At 48.6% G+C, this 21,722-nt stretch overlaps 1 protein-coding gene across 5 annotated transcripts in view; it reads left to right on the forward strand.

Annotated features, from left to right (window-relative positions):
• Positions 1 to 21,722, forward strand: part of SLC24A3 (solute carrier family 24 member 3) — a 459,014-nt gene that overhangs the window by 414,759 nt on the left and 22,533 nt on the right. For all 5 annotated transcript variants that reach the window (XM_022594224.2, XM_089896504.1, XM_022594228.2 and 2 more), the window contains exons 9-14: positions 4,560 to 4,613; positions 8,939 to 9,072; positions 11,024 to 11,184; positions 11,949 to 12,213; positions 18,289 to 18,455; positions 21,311 to 21,425. In XM_022594224.2, coding sequence (XP_022449932.1) covers positions 4,560 to 4,613; positions 8,939 to 9,072; positions 11,024 to 11,184; positions 11,949 to 12,213; positions 18,289 to 18,455; positions 21,311 to 21,425 — 896 coding nt within the window. The remainder of the gene's footprint in view (positions 1 to 4,559; positions 4,614 to 8,938; positions 9,073 to 11,023; positions 11,185 to 11,948; positions 12,214 to 18,288; positions 18,456 to 21,310; positions 21,426 to 21,722) is intronic.

Genomic DNA, 21,722 nt, shown 5'->3' on the forward strand with positions numbered 1-21,722 from the left:
GCCTGGGGTGGGTTGGAATCATAACTCATGCACAGGTGAAACTGCGGGAAGAACTAGGGGAAGCTTTCACGGCACCGAATATCATTCTCAGACGGCCGACCTGTTACGTAATCATGGTTATTATGTGGATGGGGTGACGGAGACCGTTTTGCACGAGTGAGGCTGAGAAGTTAAAGTCTGCACCACTGACCTATCACTGCTTTGGGATTTCCAGGGATTTCAGCTCCTCACGTGACTGCAAAATATACTGAACTTTAAGATATTTTTTACTGTCCACATCTCTTAACTTTCTTACCCAGCCACCCATGAGTATTGATTTTGCTGAAAGAGTGAGTCTAGGAGCTGATTCCTCTGATTTCTGTCCTAAGAGACAGACTCTTCAATCTTGCAATTAAAGCACAGTAGTATTTCAATAATTCCTTAAACAGTGAATTCCTTTCCTTGTTGTAGCACATTCCAGCATGTTCTAGCAATGTCAAGGCAGGTAACCAATTCACCCCAAATCCTTGCAAGGAAACTAATGTCAGTTGCGCTTATTTTGAAACTAAAGTACTCTTTAGGAGGAAAGGAGCCTTGTCAAATACAAGTACACAAGGGGAAGGGATCCCCACCATGCATGGTTTAGATTCCTTTACCGTTCCTCAAGCAGCATTCCACAGCAAGTCACATTCAGCCAAGAAGTGGCCATCAGAAGGCTTTTAGTAGCAGGTAGTAGAAAAGCCAGCCACAGTGGATTACAGAAATAGTGGTTTATTTTTCTTACATATCAAGTACCCCAGATGTAGGTAGTACAGTGGCTCTGCATTTCTCTTGACCTTTCCCTAATGACCCCAAGATGGCTGCTGTGGTTCCAGCCATCAAGTTTGGATTGAAGGCAAGAAGGAAGAAGAGGGGCTATGTCGTTTCATTGAACACCTTTCCACCTTATATCTCTTTGGTCACAACTGGGTCTGCTTTGACCAATAAGTGTCCAGGGGGGAATAGAATTACAACTTTAGACCAATCATTTATCCCACCCTCCTTGAGATCAAGGGTCCCCATTTACTGCCTCAACATAGTGGGGTTCCATTAGCAGGAAGAGGCAGGGGAATATCCGTCGGGTGCTTTTCCATCAGATACCTGCCCCAAAAGACATCTGACATAGATAGCATCAGAGAGCCACCTAGTAGGGTATGTGTTCACCCTGCCCAGCAAGACCCCCACTGTTGCCAGAAGGAATTCAGAATGTGTCTTCAGTGAGTCTGAAGGCCTGACAAGAAAACAAAAGGATGCAGGGTGCTGTTTTTGTCTCTTCTTTGAGCGAGTCGTGACTTTGGGGGAGAAAGGAGAGCCTGGGACGCGACCTGGACAGTGTCCATCTGCATGGTGTTGGAGACCGGCTTTCGTGGTTCTGGACCCTGGTTAGGAAGTAGAGACGTGCCCTCTGGGCGAGGGGTGGGGGGGTGACAGGGCATAGCCCTCCAACACGGAAAAGAACAATCTCTGGCAGGAGGATCCAGGGCCAGTTGTAGGTGGTTCAGCGTGGAAGTTTGTGGGAAGGGAAAAGCACACCCAGATCACACAAGCCCAGGTCCTTGGAGGACAGCGGCGGGCTGTGGCCGGGAGGGGCAGATGGGAAGAGCGTGTGACATCAGGGTCTGCAGTTGGAGTCGCTTCAAGTCCCAAACATTCCTGAGCACCTCCTGGCTGCCAGCCTCCGTTCCAGAACTGGACACAGAATGCAAAACCCAGTTCGGCTGTGGCCTTGGGGATGTCTGAGACGAGGGGGGAGCAGACACGTCATCACGGTGTCGTTTGGAGATACTCATGGCCCCGGGGGCAGGCGGTTGGGGGGCGACACCAAAGAGCAGGAAGCCAAGACTTGATGCTCAAATACGGAATCAGGCCACAAAGCAGAGGGGCCTCAGAGAGCCTCACCTGACGAGGAGGAAGCACTGGGTGGGCCCTGAGTCTGGGTGCCAACAAGGCAAACCTGAAAGGCCAGCAGGAGAGGGAACCCGGCCACCACAGGCATCCCTGAAATGTGACGGCAGAGACTCTTACATATTGCAATGGAAGGGCTTGCTTTGAGTAAAAAATCAAAAAGATACAAAGGAGTGAGAGAGTATAAATATACCTGTTCACCAAGTGCTGGATGTAATTCAGCCTCATGGGGATGTCTCTTTGACGTTGGCTTGTTTTCCAATGACCCCTCACCAAGTCTGTAAAAATGCGTCTAAGCAATCACATGACTTCCCTCCAGCTCTTGGGTATCTCTTCCTTCAGAATAAAGCTGGAATAAAAATTCGCTTTTCCCAGTTATGTTTATGCCACGTGTACATTGGTTTCAATGAGATAAGGACCATGCTCAGGCCCCTTGGAGGTGTCTTGCAACTGAAAATTGACGCTTCGAGAAGTCTCACCTGTGCAGATGAGCTGAGTGCTGCTCTGTGCTGGGGAGGGCGGGGTGCCTGCTTGGGGGGCGCTCTGTCAGGGAGGCTGATCTAAGGAGAAACCAGATCACTCAGGCGGGAATCAGATGTGAGGAGTGGTGTCCAATGACTGCTAGAAACAGGCATTAGATGTGAATAAGTAAATAAAGAAGATAATCCCAGACTGGTCAGAGGTTTAAAGAACACAAACAGAAAGTGAAGGAGGAGTAGGCAGGGAAGACTCCTTGGAGGAGGTGACGTTTAAGCTGATATTTGCAGGATGAAAGGGACCAGCGAAGGAGTGAAGGGAAAAGCATTCCTGGCAGAGGGGATGTTAAGTGCAAAGACTCTGGGGAGAAGGAAGGAGCTTGCCGTGTGCAAATGAAAGGAGGCCAGGTTGGGACACGAGAGGATTGGGGGAAGAAGGAAAAAGAACCGGGTTTTGCAGGGAGGGGCACCTTTGATTTTTTTCTCAAGTCTTTTGGGAAGCAATTGAAGAGTCTTAAGCAGAAGAATGACAGGATCCAGAAGCACTGAGGAAGGCAGTTCAGAGGCTGAAGTTAAGGTGGGGGAGGGAGGTAGCAGTGGAGCGGGCAGACACCCGCAATTCCAGAGATATTTTGGACACAGAGTCCCGACGGGCATGGGGGAGAGTAGAGAAGGGCTCCACTTCTATTTCCAGATGTGGGGCTTGACGGTGCAGTTCACTGACATGGCAAAGCCCTGGAGAACACGAAGCTGGGGCATAGGAATTAGGAATTCTGTTCCGACCTGCATCTAGACGCCACGTGGAGAGGCTGTATTGACAAGTGGATCCTGAACCTGGAGCGGGGAGAAGTGTGGCGTGGACGTGCCTGTTGGTTTTCCAGAAATAGGACAAGAGGACATCACCTAGAGAGAACGTTAGAGGTCACACTGAAGAAGTAGAGGGGACACAAAGGGAGGGAGAAGAAATTAGGGGACAGGAGGAAAACCAGGAGTGTGGCCCTCAGAAGTCAGGAGAAGAGAGTGTCTTATAAAGAGGGTGGGCAATCAACTTCAGATGCTGCAGAAACACTGAACAGGATGACAGAGGACCATCTCTGTGGTCGTGCATATCTGCAGGATCATTCTCAGCCAATGCATGGTAGCTCGTTATCCTGTGGACATACCATAGCTCACGTACCCAGTCCTTCATCTGATAACCGCCTTGCTTCTTTCCAACACTTCATTTTTATAAAACAGCACTGCAGTGAAAACCCTGTGTGTGCCTCCTCTTTACATTTGATCACATATTTCCCCAGGATCAGTTTCCAGACATGGAACTTGAAAAAGCGAAGGAAAGCCATAAGCTAGAATTTCTTCATAGACCGTCCTCCAGGAACCTTTTCTTAAAGCCAAAATTACTCCCTCAATTAACTAATTAAATTCTACAGCTAAAGAGGAACCTAGAAATCAAGTTCCCTTGCTTTTTAACTGAAAGTTACTAAACTAAAGAAAATAGAGGAAATATTCAAAGTATCAGAAGTTCAAGGTACATTCCAGAAGGTTTCATTATTTTTCTTTCTTTCTTGCTCTCGACCATTTTCCCACTCGTTCACGCTAATCCTTCCTGCTAGCACCTTCCCTGCCCAAGGTGTCTGTATCTCTCCCCCTCTGTCCCTCCCTCCCCCTCTCCCCTCCCCCCCAACTATTCTTCCTTTCCCTCTCCGTCTCCCTCTCTCTACACATGTCTTGCTCTGATGTACCTAACAATCCCTTGGTTGCCCTTATCAATTCCTCTAGTTTGCCCTTTGTAACTGTATCTGAATAGTTTCGGTGAATGCTTAAGCTGCGGTCAGATTTATACACATAGCCCTATATTCAGCTACATTATAGAAGGCTTGCTGGGTTCAAAATATTCTTTGGGGTGAACGAATAACAGAGAAGAGGGAGCATTTTCCTTTGAAGTAGGGGAGGAAGAGAAAGATCCTGAGAACCTGGATACAGCCTAGGAAATGTCTGCAGACCAGGAAATATGTGGAACTTGTTTGCACGTCTGCTTCATGCTTGCCGTGCTTGGCAGGTTGAGCTGCCGTTCGCATCGCACACGTGTCTGAGAGGACCTGGAGTATGGCACATCTGTCTAGGGCGGCTTCTGTTAACTGACCATTCTTGGTTTGTCCACAGGTGGGAGTCTTTAGTCCTCGTGCTGATGTATCTCATCTACATTGTCATAATGAAGTAAGTAAAATACTTTCTTAGTTTCTCTCCCAAAACTCTTTCCTACGCTCAGCATTATGTGATAATGTGGACAGAGGAACAGGGGACAGGGCGGGTACCTGTCATCAGAGGCTCACTTGGCTCCCTGGGCAGCCTGCTAGGAATCAATGCAATCTCGACTTATAGCAAAAGCATAGACCCTTCCAACCCAAATGTATGATAGAATCAAAGCTTCGTGGTTTGGTTTGAGAAATCCCTCAAACCCTTGCCCCTCTTCAGGACCTGGCAGCCTAGCTTTTGGCTGTTTTTTTGCTCACTTTCATAACAAGAGAGGAGGTAAAGCTCAATGTGTTATGTTTCCATATAGGTGGAGGGAAGATGGGGCCAGAGCTGGATAAGAGATAACTAAAACCATGGATCAAATATCTACAGACTTCCGTTATTCGTATTGCATTAGTCAGCCATTGCCGCTTAACAAATGACCACAGAACTTAATGGCTTAAAACCACAAACGTGTATTATCTCATACAGTTTCTGAGAGTTAAGCATCCAGGAGCAATTGAACTGGAGGGTGCTAGCTCAGGTGCTCTCTTGGGATTAGAGGCAAGAGGTTGTCCAGGGCGGCTGTCATCCGTTTGGGGCAAGACGGCCCACTCACGCTGCTAGTGAGTAGATGCTGGTCGTTGGCTGGAGGCCCCAGTTCCTTACCATGTGGGCTTCTCTTCAGGGCCACTCTACTGTCCCCACACCCGGGAGTTGGCTTCCAAAAGAGCAGGTGATTCAAGAGAGAGCAGGAAGGACCCAGCAACACCTTTTATGATCTGGTCTCACAAGTCACACACCATCACTACTGCCATGTTCTGTTTATTAGAAAAGAGTCACTCAGTCCAGTCCTCACTCAACGGGTCTACTTTGCCTTTTGAAGAGAGGAGTGTCACAGAATGTGTGGATGTATTTTAAACCACTACATTATGCGTGCTTGTTCCCCTTGGAGTCTGGACAGCTTACCACCTGTATCAAGAGTTATGTCGCTGATGTTTTCCGTACTCTAATGTAAAATGTAAGCACCGTGGTTGGAACCTGCCAGTTCATCTTTTTGCTGAGTGCCACGGAGTTGAGGAGGTTGTCAGTGGTGCAGAGATATTCTGTGCTGCAGATTCCTGCCCCACGGGAGCTGTTCCTTTTGCTCTAAGGTAGTCCATGCTCTCCCCAGCCTATGTGACTGCAGGAGTGATCACCTTCTCTAGGGGGCAGGACAGCAGACTGCTCTCAGAAACTGCCCATTTGGACCCGTCAGGTAGCAGTCTGCAATTGACATGTCAAGTTTTCCTTGCTGTTGAGGCCTGACAAAGATTAATTCTGGTGGCCGAGAGCCCGTTGGGAGAAATCGGCATGGCCACTGACAAACGTCACAGGAACAGTGAAGGTAGGAGCTGGCTTGACCGATGGCCAGGGTGGGTTGTAAGCCATCTGCTGCCATTCCACTCAATGTAGCACCCAGTTTCCACCTCAGGAGCTGTCCCACAGTCAGTGTGGACCCAGTAACTGGGTCGTGTGACTGGAAGAGGACATTTCTACCGATAGAATAGAACCTTACCCAAACTTATCCTGGTGTGGAGTTACCGTGAGGTAGCAAACAAAGAAACCAGATACTTTCACCACAAACACCTTGCATTTAAGCATCCCAATACATCAGCTCCCATGAAAACCAGAGCTGACCCAAAAGTTTTCCACGGTTTCTAGATTCCAAGGAAAAGCCTTTAAAGATGGAACGAGCCAACTTGTTCCTCTTTCTCTCAAAGAACAAAACTACTAGGGGATCGGTGCCACAGTCAGGAAGCCTCAACATTAGACGTCTTCTTTCAGCATGTTTTATTTCACCTTTTTTTTTTTTTTTTTTTACATTTTGATGCTTTGAGACCCCAAAGAGTCAAGAGCTCTCATATTCCCTTTTGAAAAGGGAATCCGTCAATTATTCCAGAGAATTGACTGTCTGCTGTAAGCCCAACGTGGATCTAGGGTTTTATATCTGAATTTAGACGAAAGCATGTCCCATACTGAATTCACCAGGGGCTACACGGAATAAGGAGGTCTTCAAAAAGTGTTTTTCATCTAAAAAGAAGGAAGATTGAGGAATTTTGCTAGCGTGCATTCTGTGACCACAGTACCCCTCTACTGAGCCATCGTAATGCCCGTGAGTTGCCGGCGGGGCACATGGACATAAAGATAACACAGTGAACAATCTCCCTACCCCAGACCATGCCCAGTGTGGAAGCTAATGAGGTGTGTTTCTGCTGATGCCTCAGCTTTGCCAACCTCCCAGCTGCTCAGGCCAGCAGGATACAAATAGACCGGGGAAAGGCAACTACTGTGCTCGTGGAATTTTCTGCATAAATTCTAGTCCTAAGTTCTAAATTGAAATCTCTGCTCTTTAGCCATCCCGCTCCATAATCAGAGGCTTTAATCACTGGGTTTTATAAAATCTGATTTATAAAATTGCATGCTTCACAATAAAATAGCTTCAGGGTGCAAGCACAAAATTTAAAACATTCAATTAAAAGTATAAAACATAGCAGTAGCCGTTAAAATCAGCATGTATTAGAACCGTCAGCTGCCTCCTGGGTAGATGGCTTGGAAATAACTTTAAACATTCTGTCTGAAGGTCATAAAGCAATTCCAGTTTGGCCCAACAGGTGGAAAGCTTACCGGAGCCTGAGGCATACCCGGCCTCAGCGAGGGTTGATTTCTGTACTTGATGTCACTTCCCTGGGGTTTGGTCCCCAGATGAGGCAGTGTGGTCTGGTGGTTAAGATCAAGTGCTCCCTGTGCAGCCCCGGCCATGGGACCTGGGCCAGGTGATTTAGTCATTTTGAATCTCAGTTTCTGCTTCTAAAAACAGAATGAACAATGCTTCCTACCTGAAAGGGTGTTTGTAGGATGGAACACGATGGAAGAGTTAAGTAATTAACCAATATTTGCTTCCAAGAAAGCGCTTATAATACTATGGTACATAGTATCATTATCCTATTATCCAAATCCAGATAAATGTATAACACACAGTTGTTAAGTTTTAAAGCAAACACCCAGGCGAGTCAGTATTTCTGTGGGGAAAGTGGATTCTGAGTCAAGGTGCCAGAAACACCACGTCTCCCCTAGAGCCCCATCAGGAGGGGAGAGAAAGAAAGTGGGGAGGCCTTTCCATTAAGAAGAACGTTGACCGTGCAAAGCAGTCGGCAGACTAGCATGACACACCCCGCGTGCTTGCCAGGAGCCCTACAACCATCAGCTAGCTTCCTCCACCCACACCCCTAGCAGTTTCCCTCTCCCCACGTGACCTGAAGCCCCAGACATCATGTCAGTTCACCTACCCAAACGTCAGTGCATGTCTCTTAAAGGACTCATTTTTCACCTAACCACCATGATCACAACTAAAAGAACGCTAATTCTTTGATACGAGTAAGTATCCAGTCAGTGTTCAAATTGTCAATGGTCTCAGAAATATTTTTATAGTTTTATTTTCATCTCATAAATGTCATAAATATTTTAAAAACCAGTGAGTTTCCTAGGACTCCTCTATGGGAGTCTTCTAATACCAACGATAAAGGGACCAGGACATTTACCTGCCAGAACATCCTAGGACCTTGACTAAGCTTCCTCCCTTCCAACACACATGGAAGAAGCACTGCACAATGTTTTGGTTCTTTTTCACTCAATCGTTCTGGAGAATCATAGCCCAGAATTTTTTCATAAAGCCAAGGGCGTAGCAGACCTGGAATTATGGCACAACAGCGACAGACATTCGCAGGCTCCCAGCCTATGACCTCAGGAAACCAAAGGCAGACAGAGACCTCGACAGCCAGCCCGCCTGTACGCGTGGACCGTGATGCAGAGCCCGGGGTAGAAGCAGAGACGGATGTGACGCCTTGACCTTCCTCCACCAAGCATGCCCCTGACAGCAAAGGCCCTGGGGACGTGGCCCAGAGGAGGGAGACCTTGCCCATCCCTCTGAGTCTCACAACAGCCCTTCCACGCACGCACAGACCCCGAGTAAGGGAACTCAATCCCAGAGGTCCCCCTGCTGACATGGAAGACTCTGCAGAGAAAGCAGTGTGTCCCTATGTATCTACGTGATGTTGGCTTTATTTTCACTTACCGTATATTCTCAAGTTGGGAAATGGGCAGGTTGTATATTCTGGGGGAAACAGGAGGATAACATAATAACCTAATAACTTAAGGCACAGGGTCCCCCACAGGCCGTCCAGGCTCGGGGAGCTGCGGGGAGCTGGGAGCCGGGGAGGCAGGTGCGGCCGTGCTGATGGGCTCCTTCCGCTTATGGCCGTGTCCAGATACAACGCCTGCATACATCAGTGTTTCGAGAGGAGGACCAAGGGTGCAGGAAACATGGTCAACGGCTTGGCCAACAACGCTGAAATCGACGACAGCAGCAACTGCGACGCCACCGTGGTGCTACTCAAGAGAGGTAACCCTGGGGGGCTGCGTCCCCCGCCAGGCCCCAGAGGGTGTGCCTGCCCCCAGGGAGGCCTCCCCCCCTCCCTCGCTGCATCGGGCAGGGAGCAGGTTCATCCTGGTGATGGACAGACTCTGAAAGCCAGTGGAAGTTCTTGGACCAAACGTGCTGGGGGTGATATACGGAGAGTGGGGAGATGGTAAAGGAGAGGAGGCCATGGGTGTCAAAGTGCTGACTCTGTCACATTCTAACTGAGTGACCGTGAAGCAAGTTACTTAACCTCTCTGAGCCTCAGTTTTCTCTTCTGCAAAATGAGGATAACTTTTGTAACAAGTTAAGGAGATAAAGTCTGCAGAATACTCCATTAATTATAGTTGTTATTAGCGTATTATTATATCCAAATTCACTTTCAGGCTACATTAGCTCAGTTTCCGAGCTGCAAAATGACAGAGGAAATTACCCTTTTTTCCCCCAAAGTAATGCTTACATTCAATAGATACTTATTAAGTAGCTGATACACAAAGCGATGATACAGTGCTCTCTAATCCTTTTCTTTCTTCGAGGAACATGGAAAATTATCATTTATGTTTGCCTAGAATGTGTTTCATTTTTCATTTAATTTCTTTTTAACTTTCCCCTCGAAATGTGTGGGTTTATTTCTTCACAGTCCCATTTTGTTTGCTTTTCAGGCAAAACAAAAGAAATTAGAAAATCTATAGGTTATTTTCAAATACATATCGAAGTTTGAAATCTGTGGGTACTTATTAGAATTTGAAAATCAATTATTTGATATGCTTTTCTCACTAATTATATGCATGGTGAAAAAAAGACTTACGAGTATTCAGTGCCATCCCACATAAGGATTTCATTTAGTTTCTTCTCTTCAGGGTAGTTCATAACCATGAAAGGAATACTCTCAGGGAACCAAAGAGAGCTACCTATTTTATTAGTCAGTGTTTCCAGAGATCATTTCATGGTTTAGTGGCCTGGAGAACAGGAGTGAGGCCTTGGCCAGGTACCCATGAGCTGTGTGCTCGTATTGCAGCATCCACAGAGAGGGGCTTGGGCCATGACGGAAGTTATTTTCGGGCCTGCCAGCAGATCCTGACGCAAGATTTGCCCTAAGCCCCCTCTGGAATCGAGCCCAGCTCCCCACCCCTAGCCCCCGGGCAGCCCTGCTCACAGGCTGGGCTGCAGCAACGTGGGCATACCCCCACCATGTCCTCCACCTGGACTAATGTCAATTCTGCAGCTTTTAACAGCTCAGAATGAGCACTGCTGACATTTGAAGGACATAAATTGTTACTAAAGAATATTGGGGTCTTTCCTATGCCCCAGATATGAGCGGCAGGAAAAGAATCCTTTGAGGACAAAGGGGGATTCTCTTATGTTATCACTCATTCTCACCATGTTCGTGAAGGACTCTTAAATTGTTTCAGGTCATTTCAAAGAGGTATCGATGAGCCCCGTAGAAAGCAGATTTTAACTCTTCTTCAAATTTTGATCATGACAACCCTTCCAGGATGGATGGATAGTTGGATGGATGGTTGGATGGATAGTTGGAAGGAAGGAGGAGGGAAGGGAGGAAGGAAGCGGTGGAGGGAGGGAGGGAGGCAGGGAGAGAGGGAGGAAGGATAGATGGGTAGGTGGGAGGATAGATGAATGGATGGATGGGTGGATGGATGGATGGATGGATGGATGGATGGATGGTTGATTGGATGGTGGATGGATAGATGAATGGTCGGATGGGTAGATGAATGGATGGATGGATGATTGGATGGATGGATGGATGGATGGGTGATTGGATGGATGAAAAGGGAGGGAAGAAGGGAGGGAGGGAAGGAAGATAGGAGAAAAGAAGAGAGAGAGCAGGAAAGAAAGGAATGGAAGGAAGGTGAATGAATATCTCTTTCCTGCTCCTAGTATCAATGTTATTTTTATTTTATGTTTTTAATTTTCCCAGCCAATTTCCACCGCAAAGCGTCAGTGATCATGGTAGATGAGCTGCTGTCAGCCTACCCACACCAGCTTTCTTTCTCTGAGGCTGGTCTTCGAATCATGATCACCAGCCACTTTCCCCCCAAGACTCGACTCTCCATGGCCAGTCGCATGTTGATCAATGAGGTATCTGGGAAAGCACAGTCCATCTGCCAGGGACGGGGTGGGAAACTGGGAAGGGGAGAAGGTTTCCTGGTCTGAAGGTAGAAGCACCTACCTCAGTGTTTCGCACGATAACATCCCGCAGCCATTTCCCAACATCTTCGCTCTCTGGACCAGCCGTGCATCTTGGTCCCTGCTCTTCCCTCCACATGTCCAGAGACGTGGTCCAGCTCCCAGTTATACAGAAAAACTCTTCTATCCCTTCTACCTACCTTCTTCTTTTTATCTTCCATCTGAATAAAGCCCTCCGATGTGAATGCACAGAAGTAGTTGCTAAATCAAGGTTACCGTAGTTTAAAGTAATGCAGAGTCTCTGACCTGAATTTTCCTGGGTGTTCCTTTCTCCAGAACAGCAGCCTTATTGATACAGTAATCCAAACACATGTGTATGGCTTTCTCACATATGGACTGAGGAATTCCTACAATCTGGAGGAGAAACGTTAACACCCCAGCACACAGGGAATCAAGAACGCTGATAGGAAAGCAGTGCCCATCTGAGACATGGGGATCCTCCTCTGAAGGGATTTGCAAGTTCCAGTGGGTCAGAAAGATTAATCCTTCCTCCCAGAGTTGGTTATTACTTTGAGGAGTCCCCTAGAACTTCTCTGCAGAGTCTACTGGAAGCACCTCCTTGCCAGCTGACTGGGAAATATCCCAATAGCTGGTGTTCTGGGTGTGAGGACTTGCAGCCCCTCTGGCCGTATTAGAACGTGCCTTTCTTTTTCCAGAGACAAAGACTGATAAACAGCAGGGCTTATGCCAATGGGGAATCCGAGGTGGCCATCAAGATCCCGATTAAGCACACGGTGGAGAACGGGATGGGGCCCAGCAGCGCCCTGGACAGAGGTGTGAACGGGACGCGGGGGGACGACGTTGTTGCTGAGGCTGGCAACGAGACGGAGAATGAGAACGAGGACAACGAGAACGACGAGAACGAGGGCGAGGAGGACGAAGAGGACGAGGAAGGGCCGTACACGCCGTTCGACCCCCCCTGTAAGAGGTCCCGCGTCTGGGCTGGGCTGGGCTGGGCTGTGGGGTCTGGAGCTATTTTGAGGCTGCTGAGTTGATGCCCTTGACTTGGGTGACCTTTCTGATTTTAAATTCAAGGAAATATCTCTGTATGATGTAGAAGTATTTATGTTCATTTTTTTTTTTTTTTTTTTTTTTTTTTTTTTTTTTTGCGGTACGCGGGCCTCTCACTGTTGTGGCCTCTCCCGTTGCGGAGCACAGGCTCCAGACGCGCAGGCTCAGCGGCCATGGCTCACGGGCCCAGCTGCTCCGCGGCATGTGGGATCTTCCCGGACTGGGACACGAACCCGTGTCCCCTGCATTGGCAGGTGGACTCTCAACCGCTGCGCCACCAGGGAAGCCCTATGTTAATTTTTACAGCGGATAAGACTCTATTGTAGGGGGTCCAAAGATGACCAAGATGGTGACACTCGGTCATGGGTTGAAATGTGGGCATTTCAAGGAGGCTCTCCCTCAGCTGTTCCTCGGGGTCCCCTGGAGCTAAGGAGGAAAGCCCGTGACCCCGTTGGCCAGGCACATGGTGCTGGGGGGAGAAGGGCTTCACCCACCTCGTTGCAGTTGGTGGGAGGCTGTCCTGGCAAAGCCTGCCCTGGGGGCCCAGCAGCCCTCCCAGGCGGCCTTTGCTCTTCCCTCATCCCCGTTCAATGGGCCACCGTGGGTGGCGGGGGCTAGAGGCCCGGGGTCCCACCAACCACCTTCATTCCTCTGTGTCGCCGGGGAGCCTAGGTCAGGGCCTGGTTCTGCCTCTGAAGTGGAGGATGGGCTTGTCCGAGTGTGGCCCCCTGTCCTCCACCAGCTGCTGAGAAACTCTGTTCCCGGGCCCAGAACCTCCGTTCGAGGCTGGGGGCTGAGTGTCCGGCCAGGCCTTCCCCTGGGCAGGGCCGCTTCGTCCCAGTGGTGAGTGGGTGGAGGCCCTCAGGCCAGCAGAGGGCCCTTGAGGGTCCTCTCAGGCCAAGTTCCTTCGGCCTGAAAAAGGCCCCTCCACTGGGTGAGGATGTGTTTCCCTCCCACGGGAATCCTGCAGAGGCCTGGGCTCCCTGTGTTTCTGCCACCAGGGCTTGACTAGAGTGTGTATAATGAACAAGTAAGTAACTGTGTGGGAGTGTGTAAACAGACGCATATATAGGACATGCGTGTATGTGTGTATGTGCATATATGTACTCTGTGCACATGTATGATTGAGTTAATGTGTGCATGTAACATGGTTTCTATATACTGTATACACTTAATATAGTGTATATTAATACACAAATATTTACACATAGTTAACATATTGTGTATTATATAATATATACACCTACATTAACACATGTTTATGTGCATATAACATACATATAGGTTGCATACATGTATTTATTATATATACCTATGCGTAGTATATGTATCTATATGTCTACATACATATAAGTTGTACTTATATTCTTACCTCTCATGAGAAGAAAGCCTTCTTACTACTGACTGACAGAAAGAAACAGTTACACGTGTATGGAGGTAAATACACTTCCCTGGAGCACAAACTGAAACAAAATACACCAAAATATTAGCATGTTTATCCTAGGTGAAATTATTTTTTGTTTTCTCTACATTTTCCATTTTAACACAACGTGCATTTTTATTGCCTATATAATTAGAACAAATGTATATACTTAGTTCTGGGTCTGCAATACTGAGCAATGACTTTTCCTCCGTCTGACAGTATTAAGCTTCCTAAAAAGCTTGGTCAGCACTATATAACTCAGTATGGTCTCAACTGGTCTCAAAGCAGTGACCATTTCATAAGACATAAAAATACTGAATTGCATCATATTGTATGTTAATTATAACTCAGTAAAATTAAAAATTAATAAATTTTTAAAATAAATTTTTAAAGGACTATAACTGGGGAACAAGTTCTGTGCTTTTTAGGAAGAGTGATGCTCAACGGGGTGCTCTGTGCTCAGAGTCCTAAGCTCACGCCCTTGCTTCATCCCCTGACTTTCTGGCTGATTTTGAAAACGTCACATAATCGCTGCAACATCAGGTTCAGGTGCAGGGAGTGTTGTTTTGTTAATTCGCTGCTATGTCCTCAGCACCCGAAGTGGTGCCAGCACAGAGCGGTGTAGTGGGCGTTCACTAAATATTTGTTAAATTGATGAATAGACCTACCCACCACGAGCCGGGGAAGGCTGTATTTAGACAACATGACAATGGAACAAAAGATGGGGAAATGTCCAGAAATACTGGCTGAAAGAAGAAGGGATACAGTTTTTACCCCTTTGTTCAGAAACAGAAATTTCAACTGGCTAAAAGATGGACGATCCTTACCTGAACGCTCCTGGTGCTCGAAATCACATAAAAAGCACATTTCTGCATCACTTGGTGTGTTTGAGGAGTTACATTTGTTACATTACATTCAAAGGCTCGTTGCAGAGATACTCTGAATTTCTGTTTTGTTGTTGTCAGAGTGGAGCCGTAAGTTAAAGAAAACATATCCTTTTTAATGATAGTGAAAACCGTTTTCTAGATATAATGCCCTTCCAGTGTCAAGTCAGAATTTTTAAAGCAGCTGAGAGAAAAAAACTCAAAACTCACTGGTGTGAACTTACACTGCCTGCAACTTCCCCTCACCAATACCATGTGCTAAACTCTCGCAGTCATAGCTCTGACCTCATCTTCTTCTCTGTTTTATTTTCTGAAGAATGACAGAGCCAGATTGAAGTCATTTCTCTCCCCATTCTTGTGTTTCTTTGTTACTTTGATTGGGTGTGTTTTTTTTTTTTGCGGTACGCGGGCCTCTCACTGTTGTGGCCTCTCCCGTTGCGGAGCACAGGCTCCGGACGCGCAGGCTCAGCGGCCATGGCTCACGGGCCCAGCCGCTCCGCGGCATGTGGGATCCTCCCGGACCGGGGCACGAACCCGTGTCCCCTGCATCGGCAGGCGGACTCCCAACCACTGCGCCACCAGGGAAGCCCTGGGTTTGTATTTTAAATGAACCAAGTGTCTCTCTCTCTCTCTCTGTTTATCTGTCTCTCTCTCTCTCTCTCTCTCTCTCTCTCTCTCTCTCTGTCTCTCTCTCTCTCTCTGTCTATCTGTCTCTCTCTCTCTCTCTCTCTCTCTCTCTATCTGTCTCTGTCTCTCTCTGTCTGTCTCTCTCTCTCTGTCCGTCTATCTGTCTCTGTCTCTCTCTATCTGTCTGTCTGTCTCTCTCTGTCTGTCTCTCCCTCCCCCTGAGAGGGCATCAGGAGGACTGGGTGGTCAGTGAGGGGATGCCGAGGGCCCCAGGTGGATCCATCCCTTATCACCACAGTGCAGGCTTTAGGAATGTGTGGAATTCCAGGAAGCATTTGGGATCCAAGGATCTGGCTGTATTCTGGATGGTGCAGCATTTGAAAGCCCCTCACAGAAAACTCCCAGACAGCCTGGTTGCTCTGGATCCAGCCGGACACAGCCAGTGTGCTCATTGTTCACTCACCGTCTCCAAACCTTGAATCTGAACAGATGCACGGCAGCTCATGGAGAGGGACCCCCCCTTTCTTACAAATGTGCTCTCTTTGCTTTATTGCGCACCTGTAAGTGGGACGCCCTTAGATTCTCAAAAACAGATAGTCTCCTTTGGTCCGTCTGATTAGATTGTTCATAGCTATGTCATTACTGTTGATACTAATACGTATGGAGCATGTGATGTGCGCCCTGCACTGTTCGTGGCATCAAAACGGAGTGATGAGCAAGTTGGAGAAAACACTCGTTCTTATAGAGTTTATATTCTAGTTTGGGGGCAACTGAAAATAGTGAGGAAACAAATAAACCTGTTAATTTCAAATAGAAGACATTTGCTATGAAGCAGATAAATGCAGGTGATGGGAAAGCAAGGAGTGGGGTGGGAGGGGATCTCAGACTGGGTGATCTGAGGGGTCTGGTGACGTTTATGTTGGGAGGTCACCTGCTCAACAGGACAGACACAGCCACAAGCTCTATCCAGAGGGAACCACAGATGCAAAGTCCCTGAGGCAGAAGGAGGCTTGGAGCCAGCGGAGTGTGTAAGCAGGGGGAGTGGCAGACAGGAGCCAAACCAGTCAATGATTTGCCTTGTGGGAAGATGTGGTTTTACTCTGAGGGCACTGGAAGCCAGTGGAAGGTTCTAGAACAGTTTGCTTTCTGAGACTCTGGCTGTCAGTGGCATGCAGATGGAGGTGGGGCAGGTGAGAGTGCTGGGAGTCCCCTTAGGAATGTAGGTCTTCAGCCAGGTCATAGATGGAGGACCTGGTCCAGGGAGAGACCATGGGGATAGGAGGATGCAGACGGATCGAGTTCCCTGGGCAGGTGGCCAGAGTTGAGGTGGGGAATGAAAGAATGGAAAGTCAGGAAAGATTCTGAGGGTTTTGAGTCCGGTAACGTGCAAACTTATGTTGCCCCAATCCCTATCCTAATGGTTCGTTTAATTCTGCCAGCAACCCTCAAGCTCAGTGTTTCTGTGTCCACATTTTACAGATGAGGAAACTGAGGCTTAGGGAATTTAAGTAACTGAGGCACTCGACTCCGGCAGAACGGGGACTGGACCCAGCGCTGTCTGATGAGAAAGCCCCCATCTCCCCCTAGAGCCCACCCTGCCGTCTAGGGAGACCAGGGGCCAAAAGTGGCGTTGTGTAACTTTACTCTGCAGTTTTCCTCTTAAATAGTTTTAGGAAACTGTTTGGAGACTGGTAAGAGACGTATGAATAAGTGCTGGATGCTAGCATAAAATTATAAAATAAATTGTAAAATTATAAAATAAATTTTATTCATACTATTCAAAATGTAATTTTAAAAATACCTCCTTATCTCTGGGGGGAATATAAAACAGAATAATCATTTTAGAAAACAGTTTAGTGTTTCTTACAAAGTTAAATAAACACCCACCCTATGACTCAGCAATTCGACTCCTGGGTCTTTGCCCAAGAGAAATGGAAACACGCCCACAAAAAGACTCCTACAAGAAAGCTCCCCGCCTCTTTCCTTGTAATACCTGAAAACTGGCAACAACCCAAACCCCATCCACGGAAGAATGGATAAACAAATCCTGGTGTATTCACAGGATGGGACACTGCAGGGCAATTAGGAATGAATTACACATGAATGAAACTCAGAAAACATTATGTTAAATAAAAGAAGGTAGACACAAAAAAATACTATATGATTTCATTTATTTGAAGCTGGTGAACAGGAAAAACTAATCTATGGTGGTAGAGGGGTGGGATGTTGACCAGAAGGATGCACACAGAGAACTTTCTGGAAGATGGAGATCTTGATATTTCTTTTTAGAGGTGAGTTAGCACTTAAGCAGGATGGTAATAATGGCCAAAGGAGAACTACTGTGTTTCTCAAATCTGAGGCTACAAGAACTTGTGGTAATGTTGTCACCAAAATAAGCATTTATGGGTGTCTCTGATACTCAGCACTCAGGCAGCACTCAGAGATGGTAGGATCAGGTCATCACTGACAGATCCATCATCTTGTCCATGGCAGTAAGTAGTTAGAGCCAGGAAGCAATTATGGATTTGCAAATCCATAGCAGCTTGGGATGCAGACACTCAAGTGGTGTTTTGACAACCTTGAGAGCTTTCAGATGGTCTTTCAAGATTTCAGCAAGTTGACAGAGGATGTTGGTCAATTCCGCTAGGTGGCGCCGTGCCCGCTGACGCCTTAGAATCTGGGAAGATGTAGCTGCCTGTCCATGGGGAGAAGGACCCAGAGGCAGCTGGCGGTCTCTACCTCCCCTCCCCCACCTCCATCCCGACCCCTCACTCTCCCCCCACCCCGTTTGTATCCTGAGAATCCTCCTCATCCTTTTCCACCTGGCTCCAGTTGCCTGAGTAGCAGGTGGCAGTGGATAACTTTTTATTCCGCTTGGTTTTGTTGCTGGTGGAAAGCCATTTGAGTCTACCGGGAAAAGAGCAACATGGTCAGGCTTATTTCACAGGCCTTCCGTTAGGATGTAAATGTCCGGGGACAGCTGTGCAGACGGTGGAGCAGAGAAATGTAGCTCGCTGATTTTTTTTTTTTTCACCTTTGTTGTTTTCCCAGCTGGCAAACTGGAAACAGTGAAATGGGCGTTCACCTGGCCCCTGAGCTTTGTCTTGTACTTCACTGTCCCCAACTGCAACAAGCCCCGCTGGGAGAAGTGGTTTATGGTGACCTTCGCTTCCTCCACGCTGTGGATCGCAGCCTTCTCCTACATGATGGTGTGGATGGTGAGTCCAGGACCCTGTGCAGTGCCGGATCTCTTCAGAGAGAAATACTCTCAACCAGAGGGGAGTAGGCGCAGGGGTTTCAGCCCAGTAACTGTACCAGTCAGCTGTCGCTGCAACACACTGCGTAACAACCAGCCCTAAATTCTGTGGTTTAGAATCACAAGACTTTATGCTCCTGCTCACATGTCGACAGGTAGACCATAGAGTAACTGATCTTAGAGGGCACTGGCTAAGCAATCTGCTTCCAGCTCCTGTGTGGTTACCTTTGATTCAGGCAGCAGGTGGGGTTCATGTCTACTCCGTGTGTGTGCTCATTTTCTTTGGACCAGTGGCTACCTGGGGAATGTCTTCTCACGGTGGATCATTGGAATGCAGGAGGGCAAGAGCAAACACAGGTGCCTCCCAGGCCCTTGGCTTGAGACTTCCACCCACACTCCATCAGCCAAGCCCGACATCCATGGAGTGGGGGAAATATACTCCACCCGCTCTAGTGGAAAGTCCAGCAGGGTCACAGGCAGCCAGCGTGGAGGAAGGGTGGGAGGCATGGGGGGGCTGACAGTCCCATCCATCATAGTCACTCCTCATCTCCGCTCAGTTTCTTCAACCAGAAAATGAAGTCATTGGACCAGGTGAATGCTCAAGTGTCCCTTCTGAAGCTGAAACAATGATTTAAGGATTGGCATGGATTGAGGGACCATTGCTCAAAAGAGCCTCTGCCCCAAAGCCATTCCAGGAAACCCAGCCACCCAGAGTGCACTTCCCATCTATGACTCTGGTTTCTAACCGAGGGGTGAACCTAATACATTAGAATTGGAGTTGGGCAGAAATGAAAAGCCATGACAAAATTATGTGCATATAATCATGCTTGAGCATCGCGTAGAGATGCAGTATAAATTCTGGAGAATTACACTCGAGAGCTAAAAAGCGGTTCTGAAAAGATTATTTTAGAGGTAATAACAAACGTGTAAACCTGACACAATTAACTCGTAATTATCCCATGCCTTCAACATCACAGACAAACAGATAATTTTTTTTCAACCCAAGTCTTATAGCCAGGGGTTTCTCCTTCATCTTGTGTTCATTGACGTTTTTATTTGACACATTCATTGGATGCCAGGTTTGGAGAGTAGCATTGGTGTCCCTGAACTCCAGGCGGCCCAGTGGTTTTCTCTGAAGTCCACTAACACGCAAAGTAGCCGACGGATCCGAGGTTCACCCTCCTTCTGTTTGCCTCCTTCCACTCTGGGGGAGGTTCTGAGAAGCCCTGAGAAATGGCCAGGAGTAAGCGGGAAACCAGGAGAAGCCCCTGAGACCTGGTCCAGCCACCCGGAGAATCACTTCCCCCAAACGCCAGCCTCAGCCGTAACCATGGTAACCACAGTAACAACGGGGTGAGGGCAGCGGCCCCTTCCCAGGCCAAGCCCCATGGAGCCAAACCAATTCCTGCAGAGATCCCGCTGAGGGTGAGAAAGGAAAAACAAGGGTTAGCCAGGACGCTTGCAGCTCCATTTCACAAAAGGCTCCAGGACAGACAGAAGAAACGCTGTGTTTCTGCTCTCACTTTCCTCCCTGGAGAGGGGAAAGCAGAGAACCCGAGGCCACCCCAAATTCAGTTCAGCACCGGATGGAAATGACGTGCATTCCCTGTTTGAAAGGGACCAAGCCAGGCATCCCTACGGATTTAACTAACATCCCCCAAACCTTTGGACGGGGAGGGAGTGAGGCCAGGCTCCAGCGCAGGGGTCCCAGAGGAGCTGGGAGGAGTGGGCTACTTACCACAGCCCATTTGCATTTCTTGTAATTTTACAGAAAGTGAGGGAGGGCACGTGGCATCCCACAATGACCTCGTCGGTTCACCTCCTGCAAGTTTTCCTCTCCTGGAGCCAGCGGACCCGGGATGGGTCTCTTTCCACTTACTCACTTTTGCCACTCGCCCCTCCTCACGCCTTCTCACCCACTGCTTTCCTCCCAGTTTGCTCATCTGGAAACTGGGGGCCAGAATGGGCTCATTTAATGGGATGGAGGCACTGCCTCCTCGTCAGCTGTTCTTCCTCCAGCTAAGCCCCTCCTGTGTAAATAGAAGTGCTGCCAGCGCTAGCGGGCGCAGCCTGAATGCCTGGGTGGGAATGTCCCCCCACCCCAGGCCACTCCCCAGTGCATGGGCCTTGGGCGATGCCTCCGTGTCCTCGTGTGAAGAATGCAGATAAGCACCTACTCCCTGGGGTTGTGGTGAGAATGAAATAAGTTAAAGCCCACGAGCATCACTCAGCACTAACAGAAGTGCCTGAGTACTAGATAAACGTAAGCCACTGTGGGGCAGAGGGTGACGTGGGCAGAGGTGACGTCCCCAGGCTTCCAGCAAGAGAGGAAAGGAATCAGCTGCTTATGGCTTTTCCTACAAGGCTGGATGGTGTGAGCAGCCCCTTCCCAGCTCCTGTAAAGTCTCATCATGCAGCCAGCATGGGACGTGGACGCTTGCGTTCCCAGCACAGCATGGCAGCCATCCGTTCTGGGTTTCCCAGGAACATCCTGAGTTCAGATACTGTCCCTATATTGCCTTTTCCCAGAAACCCTGTTTCTCCTCCCTCAAGCCGCCTGCCTCACCCAAAGGAACAAGTAAGAGAGGCCAGTCTTTGGTTGGAGAGCATGGGCTCCGTAACTGCACCCCCGTCCCCTGCCAGCAGCCCCGTCTGCGCCCTGAGATGTTCCCTCGTCCATCTGTATTGATACAGAGAGCAGACGTGGCCCCCAGAGAGACCGCCCAGATTGCAGACTTTTCAGCTTTTTGCTGGGAGGGTCTGCGGGCAGGTGGGGCTGCTGCCAGCCCTCAGCTCTCCTCTTCCCGCCTCTCCCAGGTCACGATCATCGGGTACACGCTGGGGATTCCTGACGTCATCATGGGGATCACCTTCCTGGCAGCCGGAACCAGCGTGCCCGACTGCATGGCCAGCCTCATTGTGGCCAGACAAGGTGGGACCCCGAATGGGGCGGGGCTGGGGCACGAAGGCAGGACTTCCTACTTGGGGGGCGGGGGGAGGTCACAGGGCAGTTAGCGGGGCACCAAATCCCAGCTGGGAAGGAGCACTGGGCTGCTTCAGTGCCACGCTGGTCAAAAGGCTTCCTGGCATCAGAATAACAAGGAAACAAGCCAGAGGTCTACCCTCGAGGAAGGCAGAGACGCTTCCTGGGTCGCACCCACATCCTCTCTGGAGGTTGTATTACTTCTGTTATTAAAAATAGTAATAAATGGGCTTCCCTGGTGGCGCA

This window comes from Delphinapterus leucas, chromosome 15 (genome assembly GCF_059928025.1).
Source record: "Delphinapterus leucas isolate spDelLeu-1000000601 "Yukka" chromosome 15, BTC_Dleu_Yukka2, whole genome shotgun sequence".
NCBI classification, from domain to species: Eukaryota; Metazoa; Chordata; class Mammalia; order Artiodactyla; family Monodontidae; genus Delphinapterus; species Delphinapterus leucas.